Raw genomic sequence first — 14,803 nt, forward strand, 5'->3', positions numbered from 1 at the left:
CTTTTTTTTCCGCTCGCTGGTCATCGCGCGCGTTGTTAATGGAAGGGTATGATAGGGCGACGTGGTCAACAACACCCTGGAGATTGGGGTGATTCTTCGCCCAACACTTAAGGAACACAACGGACGGACGCGCTAATGTAAACTGGAAGAAGAAATGAAGCCATTACCACGGGCGGAAATGGAAAAGTGGTACGTGGTTTACCCGTGGGAACAACTTATTCCAATACAGTCGTGTGATTTTTGTTCGGTTTGCTGGAAACTGTTCGATGCGATGGTGGAACGAGGTGTAAACTAGACCAGCTCATCATTATACATTTCTCGTGTTTAGCTCTAGCTGTAGATGAAACTGAATCAACAATTTCACGCTACATAACTCAGGTCGTAGCTGCTTCCCTGCTAACTCGGAAATGGAAGATAACTTTCGATTTGGTCAGCCAACGTCTTCCGCTGTGCTATACTTTTTTTGTTCACACATATTTACTTGTTTTAGATCATATTGATGATAACACAAAACTGTCCATCATTTTGAAGGCATGTTCACATACAATAACATTGCTACCAAGGCTCGCTCAGTTTCACTTATCTGCAAGGATTTCGTTTTAAATGTGTTCACCACCAGTCTGACTTCAGCACATTCATGTTTTAGGTTACAGTTCTGTCGTCATTCATAATGTGCTGCCAGATATGATCGGCATGCAAAACAAACAAATGTGCAAACGAATCGTATCCCGGCTGCTACACACGGCCCTCCGCATGATACCTTTTAGAGCAATTTCAAGAAGCGTGGTCGATACTGTCGTCTGCCTTCTTCAAACCGCTGAAAAGGTAATGCGTGCGGATCAGATATTAACAGCATTTCTGGAGGATTTGCCGTACTAGATCTGATTCGCCGTCGACCGGCCATCGACGAGTCTGGCTTGATAACTTCCCACGAACTATTACGTTATCGATGACATACGACGGAAGACGATCTGGTGTAGCACTTTGTAAGTGGCATTCAGAATGGTAATCGATCGGAAGTTCCAACTAGTCACCTGGGGATAGGATAGAATATCCCTTTCTTCCGCTCCTCCGGTAGCTGTTCAGTTTAACAGATCCTGGCTGTTAGCTGGTGCTAATCATTGGGCAACGTTTTTAGGCCCATATTAATGAATTCAGTGCCAATACCATCCTTACCAACTGCCTTGTTGTTCTTGAGCTGTTGAACATCATTCTTCACTTCCATTCACTTCCATGTTCACTTCACTCAGTGAAAGATTGTTTGGTTTCCATCATCCGCCGTTTGGACGTAATAATTTTCTTCGCTGCCTGGATCGTCAATGTCTATCATTCAGATTAGGTTTTATTCTTGCGGATTTCGTCTCACGGCACGAAGCCGTTGCGGGATGTGTTGTGCTACTGGTTGAACTTGTGTGTTTCTTGAGAACGGCACAGTACTCCGTTTCTTCCAGATGGCATTTTTATTTTCTCCTATAAGAAGTGGTCTTCTGCTTCCGCTTGCAATGTTAACGTGATACGTTCTGCTAAGTCCCATGCTGCAGCATTACTGCCCGCGTTGCCTTGTTTTCTTTCAAAACGTTGCTTTACTCCTCGTCGTACCAATCGTTCCTTAGACTTTGTTCTATTTACCCAATGATACTTTCGGCTGCGTCGTTGATGGCTGCTTTAACTTCACTCCAGCAGTCCCTATTCTAGTTTCTGTACTCCAGCAGTCCAGACAGTTTCTGCGTGTATGATGAGGCGATATTCGATTGCTCCAGTCACCTTAGCGGTCAGTCACCATGTAGCGGTTAAGGACAAACGTCTTGAAATCCCGCTTCAACGGTGCATCAGAACTTCAAACGCACAAATCTCAAGAAGCACACTTCACACAACAGTGCATTTCATTATTCTGTTCTTGCTCACTCGTAATAAGCTCAAAATAAGAAGATCAGGTGCACTGGTTTTGTTTACGAAGAGATTTGTGCCCTCGAAATCGTGAGTAGGTACCAAAGTTGGCCATTGTGGCGGCCATTTTGGGATTCTAACAAGTCTGTCCTTAAAGTCGATGTTAGCACCACAATAGGTCCTGACGTCGATAATGTCGGAGAAGCGCCGTTTTATCAATTAGAACGTGGTCGATTTGCGATTCCATCTGCTTTGGTGATCTCCAAATGTTACGATAAGGGAGGTTGTGTGGGAAGAAGGTGCTACAAATGGCCATATCTACTTTTGGATGCAGCGCAATTGATGAGTCGTAGACCGTCAGCTGGTGGACGCTGAACCTATTCGTTGGTCTGAGTTCCCTCTCCTAGCCAATCTTACTGTTTATGTTTTTTATTATGACGATCTTGACATTATTGCTTGAGCAGCAGTTACACTCGCGTTCGAGCTTCACGTAAAATGCGTCTTTGGCATCATCAGTATTTCCTGAGTAAAGCATATCTTTTCATCGATCCACCACCAACCGATCACGCGCTTCGGTATATCGCCATCATGATGAAAGCTGAACCCAGGTCGCGAGTGTTACTTCAGCTCTGGTAGATGGTATGAAAATCTCCAAAAGCTCGCACTAAGGATATTGTCTAACACACCTACTGCAACGCTATGATGCCAAAATCACGGTCCTTCAGTACGTCGGAGAGTATGTGGGTGCTCCCGATGAATTTGAAAGATCTGCAGCTTTACGTACCAAGTTTCTAATCGCGAGTCATTTCTCACCACAATTGGTTATCTGATCTTCCCTAAGGTGGACAGCTCACCCGTTGCCATGAGTAGGTGGGGATAGGAATTGTTTTGGGAAGAGGGTAATCAATGGAGTCTACGTCAAGGGGGGGGGGGGGGGTAATGAATTCAATGGAGTCTACGTCAAGGTCTACGTATATAGAGTTATCCAGCCTTACCGTGTTCTTTAACATGGTGAATAGTCGCTGTTGTGGTCCTCGTAGAGGTAGCGTTTAGTGTTTCTTGGAGCTATGATTAGAACAACTACTTAATTCTAAGTAGGAGAAAAGTAGTAGCTGTATGATATGAACGAACTACCCCTCGCCGGGCACTGTGACAAGGTGACGGACTCTCATGCCTACTCTTCAATATCGCTCTGGAAGGTGTGATGTGACGAGCCGGGCTCAAAAGCCGGGGAACGATTTTCACAAAATCCGGTCAATTTGTGTGCTTTGCGGACGACATGGACATTATCGCTAGAACATTTGGAACGGTGGCAGAACTATACACCCGTTTGAAATGCGAAACAGCAAAGGTCGAACTGGTGGTGAATATGCCTCACCGTGTGGGTCCGTCTGGGTAGTAATGGTCCGATAGACGGGGATACCTTCGAGGTGGGGGAGGAATTCGTCTACCTCGGATTCTTACTGACGGCTGACAACAACGTTAGTCGTGAAATTGGAAGGCGCATCATCAGAGGAAGTCGGGCCTACTACGGGCTCCAGAAGAAGCTTGGTCCTCTACGGATACGAGACATGGACCATGCTCGAGGAGGACCTGCAAGCACTCGGAGTTTTTGAGCGACGCGTACTAAGGACAATCTTCGGTGGCGTGCAGGAGAACGGTGTGTGGCGGAGAAGGATGAACAATGAGCTCGGCGCACTTTACGGTGAACCCAGTATTCAGAAGGTGGCCAAAGCCGGAAGGATACGGTAGCAGGACATGTTGCAAGAGTGCCGGACAACAATCCTGCAAAGCTGGTGTTTGCTACTGATCCAGTTGGCCCAAGAAGGCGTGGAGCGCAGAGAGCACGATGGGCGGACCAGGTGGATCGTGACATGGCAAGCATTGGGCGCAACAGAGGATGGAAAGCGGCATTTGCGATCCGAGTATTGTGGCGTACTATTGTTGATTACGTCTTGTCTTAAATGTGATGTTGAACAAATAAATATATGTATGTATGTACGAACTACCACACAGGTGTTAAAAATTACAGACTCAGAATTTTTCAAATTAAAACACACAGAAAGTTTTCAAAGTAAAAAATACTACTGAACCGGTCTGCCACCGCCCATCTTGGCCTAGCTTGGGAAAGAAAGTTTCCGTTCGGAACCCTCCGGGGATGAATGTAATTGAAAAGTGGTGCTCGGTGCAAGTATTTACCTGAAAATGTTGCACTTCCTGGGCGGCCAGTCGTGTCCAATTCTCCTTGTATAATATGTTTAGATCCTCCGTTATGGACCACAGCCGATCTACAGTTCTGCAAGAAAATGAAATGAGCAAAGTAAAAAATTAGCAAACACAGTTCACCAAAAGTTGTTGTTTGTGGGTTGTTAACGAGAGTTTTGGGAAGAATTTTCGCCACCCATTGGCAGTCTCGCCGAGGTCAAATGAGAGCACTAAACTCTAATTGCTGAAAAATGCACTGCTCTGTGCTTTACTTTGTGTTTCGCTCACTCACAGGTTTTCATTATCTGTTTAGCGAAAATTCTGGCGCTGCACAAAACTTGCCCCGACAGAAATCTCAATTAAAACAAAAACTTCCGAACGGAGGAGGTTCTGGTTCTTGGCAATTTGGAAAACTACACCAAGCGTGAGAGGCAGCAACACCGACCGGGGCTGAGTTGAAAGAAGAGTTGGCGAGCAATTAAAAACGGAAACGTTATCAGCAGACTTGTGCTCAAATTTATAGAAACTACACATTGAGTGCCGGGGGAAATTGTTACAGGGTGCTAATGATTATGTGCTCGATAAAACTGTTTCGTGACTGATGATTGAACCGGGTTAGTTATTTCTAGCTGATAGGTATGAGGAAAAAAGTTGTCACGTAGCTGGGTTTTGTCTTGTTAGAGAGCGTACGTGTACATTGCATCGAACTTGTATTATTGTGTTGTTGCTCGTTTCGAATCAGCACCATATTTTTAATGAACTGATATTTTCCTACTTACCTTAACCTTCGTAATTAGTTTAACCTATTTACTGAAACATAGCATAATCGTACCTAGGGCATGTGACTGTTTGGTCAGCAGGGGGTCCTATTATCCGTGTTGAAAAGTACAAATCAATTGGTAGGGAATGGGAAGTGGTTCATAGTATTTGATTATATTAAACTTAGGACCCCTGCTCAAAAATGTATCATTCTCTGTGTGTAGCCAATGTAATGTAATTCGTGACTCGTTTTTTTTAGCATTTAATAAATTTCCAAAGTCACGCATGATTTTTTTTAAGATTATATTTATTTTTTGCTTCTTTTTACAAACAAATTTATTTTTAGGGCCGGATAACTTTTCAACCGCTTGACCAATTTCAAATATTTGAGCGCGCTTTCATAGATATTTTTATTGCCTTAATTTGTAATGAACAAACTATTCGTTAAAGTGTTTATTTTTATGAGACTTTTCGCCAAAAGCTGTCAAAACATGCCTTAAAACTAGGTTTTTTTCATGTAAAATTGAAGTTTGGGACGAGTTAATTTTGGGAATATTTTACTCAAAACCAGATACTTAACCTTTCAGGACGCACGCCTGTTTGAGGCTAAAACTCCACTGCGCTCGTGCTGTATGCAAGAAGCGAGGTTTTTTGATAGCGTTGTGCTTTTTTTTAAAAGCGCGTGTCCTGAAGGGTTAATATCATATTTAGGGATATGGAACACAGTGAAGGATTTTATTAAAAAAAATTCTGGTATAGACTATTTTAGAAATTATAAATACACTTTGTTTATTATATAAAATGAACTGTTCTGATGCTTTCTAACTAATTTCAGAATACAGCATATTGTGATTTTTGCATTTCCTTTAAATTGTCATGATATTTTGAAGAACAGTCGAGTTCTTTTTGTTTCGAGTGTTTTTTTTTAAGGATTAAACATAACTCATGACTAAATCCTAAATTTTATCTAACTTTCTATCACAAGTTGTCTAAGAAACGGCTCCATTAAAACCTGGGAAAATCGATAAAAGCATTTGCGCAACTTTTTTTTTAACATCAAGTTTTTAAGGTTAGTGGCTTGAGCTAAAGCTGCAGCTTCCGCTGAAAATACCGAGCACTGTATGGGAAGGCTAGCTCCACTTCTTGAAGTAGGCCCGACGACTCCAAATTCAATTTGTCCCAAGATTTGTCCACTTGCAAAAGATCCATTTTTCGTGGTTTTTATATTTGTCGTGGACGTGTTCACAGAAAATGTTCACCGCAAGCTGAGGAAACTGTCCAGCGTTTACCTTTGCTTTAATAGTCCAATCAATTTTTGGACTCTTCTTGTACCATGGTCTACTGTCGTTTGAAATTTGTTTGCAGACCTGGGGTTGAGTTTCACCTGTCGAACTTTTGAAGGTTCTATTCGCTTTTACCCAAAGGAAAATTGGTTCCAATCACGTTTTTTTTCAAGAACCGAGCAGGCCTTCCTCACAAGTGTTAGAACGGCGACGTATTTGAAAGGCAAACATCCAGACTCAACAACCAAGGGCAAAACCGGACTAGTTTTTAGTGCACCTGAGGCACCTGTCTGGATGATTTGATTGTAGAATGGAGCTAAAACTTCAATGTTTTCTTTTCTTAATATTTCTATACCATACATCAGTTTTGATGTAATGGTGGCATTCCCTATGTATAGCAGTGTTTTACTGTCCGCCATCCTCGAGATGGCTTTTAAAATGTTCAGTCGACTCCTTCAATCGTCCTTCAGTTGCTTTACGTGTCGATTAAACTTGCACTTTTTATCGAAGATAATTCCCAGTATTCTGGTCGTCTTAACTTTGGGTATTTCAGCACCGTGCAAGATGATCTTCGCTCCTTGTAAGTGCCAGTTTTTATGCCGTCGAACCTTACAGCAGTGCATTGTTGTTGACTTTGTGGGTGACATTTGGAAGCCTTTACTTTTGGCCTAGGATAAGGATGCGTCACGTAGTCAGCCGATTTGAGACCATTTTGCTGTCAAACGGAGACCAGTCGCTGATTGGTCGAAAATGATATCCGTTTGCTGCGATCAAATCGCTTTGTTGTTGGTTGGGCCGTGTTGCTAGTTTGCAGGTTTATCACATGATACTTATATTCAAAATCATTGTATTTTTCTATTTAAGTTTAATCGACTCAAATATGTCAGCATTCAAATGTAAATCAACCTAAAGTGACTCGCATGTCTGAACATTAATAGAATTCATTGATTTGGTACAAAATCAATTGATTTTTGATATTTTTCACTATAAATGAAAGAACTTTTCATTTTAAAGCAATTTTACTTGTAAGTTATGCTATTACAATTGCAAATAGTGATTTACGGATTTACGGATTTATTGTGTGAAAATTTGGATTAAAGAAAAGTGGCAGCACTGGATTTTCATCTTCGACAAAATCAAACGAAAAAATAACAAGGCAGGCGCATTTCTGTTGTCACATCCTATCCTAGCTTTTGGCCCACCCCTCGATTGCGGTTACAGCCTACTGAAGTCTTTTCCGAAGAAGTCCAACTCGTTTCCCTGTTGCAATAATTACAATGTCATCGGCGTAAACGAAGACTTTATCATTTTTTGGGATTACCTCAAACAGTTAATTCATGACCAGCAGAAAAATGGTGACAGAAATGACTGACCCCTGGGGAACTCCGTAGGCCTTTTTGATGTATACACGCAACCTGAGATTGGCAGATTCTAATACAATTGGGTATGAAACATATACAAATATTGTATTAGGGCCTTGCAAATACAAAAATTGGTAGGTGGCAGTATACCAAAAACTGTATTGGCTTCCTAGAATCTGGAAAAGGAAAATTTCGCATGTGTGCGTGTGCTCTGTCGCACTGGTTTCTCATTATTTGTTCTATTTTTAGACTGATCATGGCAGCAGCGGCGGCATCAAATACCAATACATGTTTAAAAAGAAATACGGGCGGCGGCGGGAATCGAACCAAGACACTATCATGGTTATACACAGTATCCTGCGCTCTAACCAGCATGGCTACAACTGCACATGAATAGACAAGAGGCTGAAAGCCATCATCATCAACACAAACGTGGCTTGGTGATGGAAGTGATACAGCCGCCACACTGCACAATGGATCCAGAGCCGTATTTGCGAAGACAAAACTGTTTAAGCTTCAGCTTTATGTTTTTAGACACATATTGTGTTTTAGAATGTTTATTTTCAATTGTTGACCCTATTCCCTATTATTGTTATGTTAGGGTGGTTCGTCTGGTTAAACTGATTCAAAAATCTGCTTTCTAATAATTTTATTTGCGATGCCATGATGGATGGTGATGGATCGTTTAATTAGAAATTCCACCAATAATAAACGGCAAATTTTAAATTTCATATATCTCAGGACTCTCACCACTTAGAAAGTTGGTGATGAAATGATTGATATTTTTTCGTGAAGTAATCAACAAGCTGTAAGTTTGTTTTCTTTGAACGTGTCTAAGTCAAGTCAAAGGTTTTTCAAAGAGCTATGTATTAGAGGCGTTCCACGGAGTCATGTCAGTCGATCCTGAGCGACCATTTCAAAAATATCTGAAACTTTGCACAGTTTTTCAATTTCATCTAAATCGCCATTTTTCGATATCAAATTTTTATTTTGAATCACGACTAACTTTTCAAAAGGGTGTATGCGAAAATAGTTCAAAAATATTCTAAAAGCTGCACAGCAAAAACGGATTGTTCGATTGTTATGAATTTTTCAGCAAAGTTAGATAACTAAATGATGATTCCTAACAAAATATACACTGTGAAAAATTTCTTTTTTTACTTTAAAAAAATATGATCTTTGTCACAAAAACTCAAATATCTCAAAACCCTATCTTTTTACCAACGTCAATTTTTTAGGGAAAATGGCCCATTATATCAGCTATCTACCATAAAATTTTGGTGATGGTAAACTGATAAACAAAAAAGTTATAACATTTCAAACATTTCACAGTTTTTACATTTAGTAACAAAAAAATTTTTTTTTTTCTGTGTAAATTATTTCGAGAATTATATGTTGATGCTGATTTTATTGTAAAGGCTACCGCCTGAATTAAACAAGTTGTTTTCATGATATTTTTGTTTGATTATTCATAATTACTATAGTATCTATTTGAAACTTAGACGCAATCCAGTGTTGTGATCAAAAATATTGAGAGTGTCATACTTTTTATTGTACGTGACTGGTGAAAAGTTACCTTGATAGCGTTGAAAAGCTGTTGATCATAAGAAAAATGGAATTAAACTTATTTTTAAGACGAAAGCTGCATAATAAAAGTTTTATATATTCGCGTATACGTCTAGTTGATCTGCAAAAAAATTACCTCTTAGAGAACAGACTTTATGATCGGAAGAATGCGAGTAACTTCAACAACAACAAATGCATGAGAGGTACATACCACAGACAAACAGACGAAACGCCTAGAATAATATTCGTGAAAATCCATCGCCCAGTTCCCACTACCACCACCTGGTGGAAATGTTTCACGAAACACTGCGTTGTGCAATATCGTCATCAGAAGGCGCTAGTGTGAAACGTCAAACGCAAAGAAAAACGATGGGCACTCTTCTGGTTATGAAAGCCACAACCAAGATTCAAAATGATCGTTAAAGGCGTGGTCAATGAAAATTTCGTCAGTGTTACGTTTGTTTGTCTGTATACATACCTTGACAATGCTCACGAAAAAGCAAAAAAAAAATACTACCGCTATGGATATTAAAAATTTTATAGTAAATTTTTTCTTCAGCCAAGTAAACAACACCAAACTAGTCAGTTAAAACTAATAAGTGATTTTGTTTATTATAATCTAACGAACAACATGAACAATCGCTTTCTCAAAGGTCTTCAACTCAACGCTCTCTTGTAGACCGTTTGATGAAAAAAAAATGTTCAAAAGAGTTACGAAATCTCACCGAAAGCACCATAGATAAACTGGTTATGCCCAAATTGAATACAAATTTACGCATTTGCACGTCCTGCCGTCTAGACTTTGACAGACGAGCCATCTGTATATCATCGGTAAAGCAGGGCGCAGGAAGTTCGAAAACGACAACAACTGAGAAATTGCCAGAAGTGCTAAGTGCAGAGAGTCATGCCACCATACCATCAGCGACATTTGTTTAAACAATATAATCACGCCCCTTTTCAAAAATGCTTTGAAATATACTTCAACATCTATACCCATTTCAATATTTTTAACATTGCAAAACACGCTTTCAACATTCATCTTGAAGAAGAGGGAAAACACTTGTCCTCAAATGTAACAGCAAATTAATGAATAAACGACTAATGCGCGGAGGGCGTGATAAAATCGGAACATTACTGTACATATAATATACATAATACATAATAAAAACAGCTTGTTTTACTCACGCAAGGCCATTAACAATAAAATCAGCATCAAACTGCGATTTCCGGCCGAAATAATTTACACTAAAAAAAATTATTACTAAATGTGAAAATTGTGAAATGTTTGAATTGTCAAAACTTTTTTGTTTATTAGTTTATTATCACCAAATTTTTATGGTAGATTGCTAATCTGCCGTAATTCTGCAAAGTGACGTAAGCGACATTGATAGTTTTGGCCCATTTTTGGGTTATTATGCATAAAACTCTTGCTAATCCTTTAAGTTTCTTTCCAAAGATGATAGATTACGATTAGATCTTGCATTCTAATACAGCAGGAATACCACAGTGTTATTCTCACCCCAGATATTATAAATAATATACCAAAAAATATCGAAATTTTGAATGGCGCTTACGTCACTTTTCAGAATTACTGCAGTAATACAATGGAGCGGTTTCCTTAAAAAATTGCGTTGGTAAAAAGATAGGGTTTTGAGATATTTGAGTTTTTGTGACAAAAATGATATTTTTTAATGTTAAAAAAATATTTTTTTTTACAGTGTATATTTTCTTAGAAATCACCATTTAGTTATCTAACTTTGCTGAACAATAAAATCAGCATCAAACTGCGATTTCTGACCGAAATAATTTACACAGAAAAAAATATTTACCAAATGTGAAAATAGTGAAATGTTTGAAATGTTATAACTTTTTTGTTTATTAGTTTACCATCACCAAATTTTTATGGTAGATTGTTAATACAATGGACCGTCTTTCCCAAAAAAATTACGATGGTAAAAAGATAGGGTTTTGAGATATTTGAGTTTTTGTGACAAAAATGATATTTTTTAATATTAAAAAAGATGTTTTTTCACAGTGTATATTTTCTTAGGAATCACCATTTAGTTATCTAACTTTGCTGAAAAATTCATAGCAATCGAACGAACCATTTTGGCTGTGCAGATTTTTGAATATTTTTGAACCATTTTCACATACACCCTTTTAAAAAGTTAGTCGTGATTCAAAATAAAAATTTGATATCGAAAAATGGCGATATAAATGGAACTGAAAAACTGTGCAAAGTTTCAGTTCAATAGAAAATCATGAATTAAAAAATTTCCTTAATTTTGATGCTGTTGCTTGGAATCGCTCATTAGTCATAATTGTGCAATGTCGCATTTCATTCGGTTCACTTGATCCAGAGATATAGCAATTAAAACAGTGGTCACCAAACTGCGGCCCGCGGGCCGCATGCGGCCCTCTACCAGGTTTTGTGCGGCCCGCGAACTGATTTTGAAATGTATTAGAAAGTGGCCCTCTCACAGATACCATAACAAAAATCAGAAATTTCACCATATTTTAAAACTTTTATGAGAATAAATATTAACAACTGAAATTTTGCCAATATCATGGAAAGTTTTTCAAAAGAAGTTAGATTTTTAAAATTTTAGAAACTGTAAAAAACAACTTTTCTGAATTTTGTTCCGCAAATATTCGAAATTGTTGTTAAGAATGGTGTATTTCGCTAAAATAATGAGTTTAGGCTAAATTTAATGGGTTTTCTGCCATAGATTTTGGACTTGTGACAGAACTCGTAATTTGTTAAATTCCACGAATATGATATTAACTTTTCAGGACGCGCGCCATCCAGCAACCGAAACTGCACCGCGCTCGGGCTGCATACGACGAGCGGGGTTTTTTTAGCAGTGTTGTATTTTTTACAACAGCGCGCGTCCTGAAGAGTTTAAAAAAATCCATTTTGTTTTTATCGGTGAAAAAATCCTTTATGTTCAGCACTTCTACCAGGAAACTATTCCAATAAATATTACAGAATTTTTGCTACAATTTTTCTTAAAAGGAAATATTGCCCAAACTTTCGAAATTTAGTTAAAAACTTCAGTACTTTTGGAAATTCCTCTTAAAATATCTATTCTAAATCTGTTACAAATACTTGCACACATTGCTAAAAAAATCATGTCTGCAGGTTTTTCTTCATTGGCTTCCTAAAAAATTACGCAGGAAAAACTTCATCAAAATCATCAAGGATTTTCACAACAGTATCTCCAGTCAGTTTTTCGGAATTTCATCCGAGAACCCTGAAATCCCTACAAATCATTCTGAAATTTTTCTTAATCCACGTAAAGCCCCACAAAACTCACATTTCAGTTTTTTTTAAATAAAGGATTCGATATACTTTTCAGAATATCTGCAGAAAGAAACTCCATTTGGAAATTTGTCAAAACTGGATCCAGTGATTTTACAAGAAATTTGTATGTGTTCGTAGCTAGGACTTCCACAATTCTGCACTTATATATCCACAATTTTCTCAAAGAAACCCAGCGTCGCCATTGCTTATTTTTAATATGAGTTTTAAGTAACTAGTCTAAAATAGTTTGCACAACAGTCTTAAAACCCCTATTTTTAATTCCCTACGATTTTCAGGATTTTTTAAATAAAATCACTTGATAACTCCAGGTTGTTCAGTTCTTTGCTCTAGATCAATATTTTCAAAAAATCAAACAAATGGATTTTGTGTTGAATCTTGTAAAGTGTTGAAAATAAGCTCTTGAATGCCTTGCGGCCCGCAGTCTCTTTTCAAAATTCGTTTTTGGCCCGCAAAGATAGATAGGCTGAGGACCACTGAATTAAACGAAGAACACTCAAATATGAACTACTTTATTAGAGTTGTTCCAATTTTATGTAAAGTTATCCAATCGAGCCCAAATTTGTACCGTTTATAGCTTACTAGTTGTGCAACTGGCAGGAAAAATTTGAGAATATTTGGTGCATTATTGAAGAAGTTACAGCTTGCTGAATATATTTGAAATAATAAATAAAAGTTGCATGCTTCAAATAATTCGTAACTAGCGCCGCCTACTGACAGAACCTTGAACCAATCAGCTAATCAACTGAGCGGCCGTAACCAAGCTAACAACATCGCCGAAGACATCAACTTTCTAAGTGATCTGAGTCCTGAGATATATGGAATATAATAATTGTTTGCTCACTAGCGCCACCTAGTGGAAGAATTTTGAATCAAACGGCCCATCATTTGTTAGTTCTTGACCAGCCAAATAATATTGCCGAAGACACCAACTCTCTAAGTAATCAGGATGTTGAGATATTTGGTATAAACATTTCATCAGTGTTATCTGTTTGTCTCTGGTATGTTGCTATGTTGGTAATTTGCTTGACCTCTAGCACCGCCTAGTGGTATATACAAAAGCATGCTAAGTTTTAAAAATTGCCTAAAACATTTTTAGCAAGTTGTATCCTTTTATAAAGTCCACCAAAACTATTCAAATTTTGATTACTTGTTCCTCAACGAGTTTGATTTAATTGGTGCAAATTTGAGCTTGATTGATTATTCAACTTTACACGAAATTAGAGCCCATCTATCTATATCTAGTTTTTGACTTCCGTTTATCAAATTACTGTACCTTAGGACTAAGCGAACCGAATTAAATTACATTTTGAAAGTTTGTGACTAATGTATTGGTCTTCATGTATCGTTGGACTCGACTAAAATATGACCAAAGGCAAAAAAGTTGCAATTTATTGAAAACTTTTCGAAAAGTTCTAATGATTCGAATGTTTTATCCAAGGGCTGAAAGTCTCTTTAATAAAGACAAATCAATCAAATCAATCGAATGTTTTATATTTGAAAATTTGCTATAACTTTGTAAAACATTCAGATTTTATATAGAGAATAATTAATCAGCAGATTTTTGGATAAGCCACACTTGATTGACCGTAATCATTTCACAATAATGAAAAAAAGAAATGACAGAACTTGGCAGAAACATTTTTGTCTTCGTAAATACGACTCTAGACCCATTGTGCAATGAAAAGCCCGCATCCAGCAGTATGCTGTTTGCAAGTGGAAAATTCCATGTAGACAATAGGACGCGAAGCTCAGCAGCGAAGCGAAAGTTATTTTTAGACGCAATCCGGTTCAACTTCTCGGGTTTGAATGGAGGTGTTTGTGTGTAGTGGTATGGAAGCTATGGAACCGTGTAGCGCATCTTAATACAACGAATGGATTATGATTTATCACATTTTCTGTACGTTTTTAATACATAAATTGGTAGAAAAGGCATATCTCAATTTTTGGTAGCTTTTCTTGTTTTGCGTGAGCGTTACTATTTCACAGTGTTCTCCGTTAACAGCGGCCTTCGAAATTATGTCATCAAGTTCAGCAAAATAGTTAGTAATCCCTTCCCCCTTACGAAAAGCGAACTGTCGAGGATGCAGGCTTCCTTGTTTTTCTAATGCTGTTATGAGGCGGTGGTTGACCATTCTCTCCTCCATCGTTTTGCAGACGCAGCATGTGAGTGATATAGGTCGGAAACTGCTGGCTTCATTTGGCTGTCCTGCTCCTTTTTGGATAGGTATTATGATAATTACCCCGCTGTGCCAAATTCGATTGTATGCTGACAATAATTTTGTCTTGCAGTAGAAAGGAAGCCTTTTGAGCATAGGATATCCTATTTGGTCTGGCGCTTCTGATGTTCCTGTTGCGTGATCAAGTGCTTGAAACAATTCATGGATGGTGAAGTCCTGGTTAAGAATAGAATCTTCTAC

At 38.3% G+C, this 14,803-nt stretch overlaps 1 protein-coding gene across 1 annotated transcript in view; it reads right to left on the minus strand.

Moving 5' to 3' along the window:
* The window catches only part of LOC134291447 (potassium channel subfamily K member 10-like), a 370,248-nt gene that overhangs the window by 49,386 nt on the left and 306,059 nt on the right, over window positions 1-14,803 (minus strand). Inside the window, exon 6 of the mRNA XM_062859186.1 lies at window positions 4,087-4,183. Within this exon, the coding sequence (XP_062715170.1) occupies window positions 4,087-4,183 (97 nt within the window). The remainder of the gene's footprint in view (window positions 1-4,086; window positions 4,184-14,803) is intronic.

This window comes from Aedes albopictus, chromosome 3 (assembly GCF_035046485.1).
Source record: "Aedes albopictus strain Foshan chromosome 3, AalbF5, whole genome shotgun sequence".
Taxonomy (NCBI): domain Eukaryota; kingdom Metazoa; phylum Arthropoda; class Insecta; order Diptera; family Culicidae; genus Aedes; species Aedes albopictus.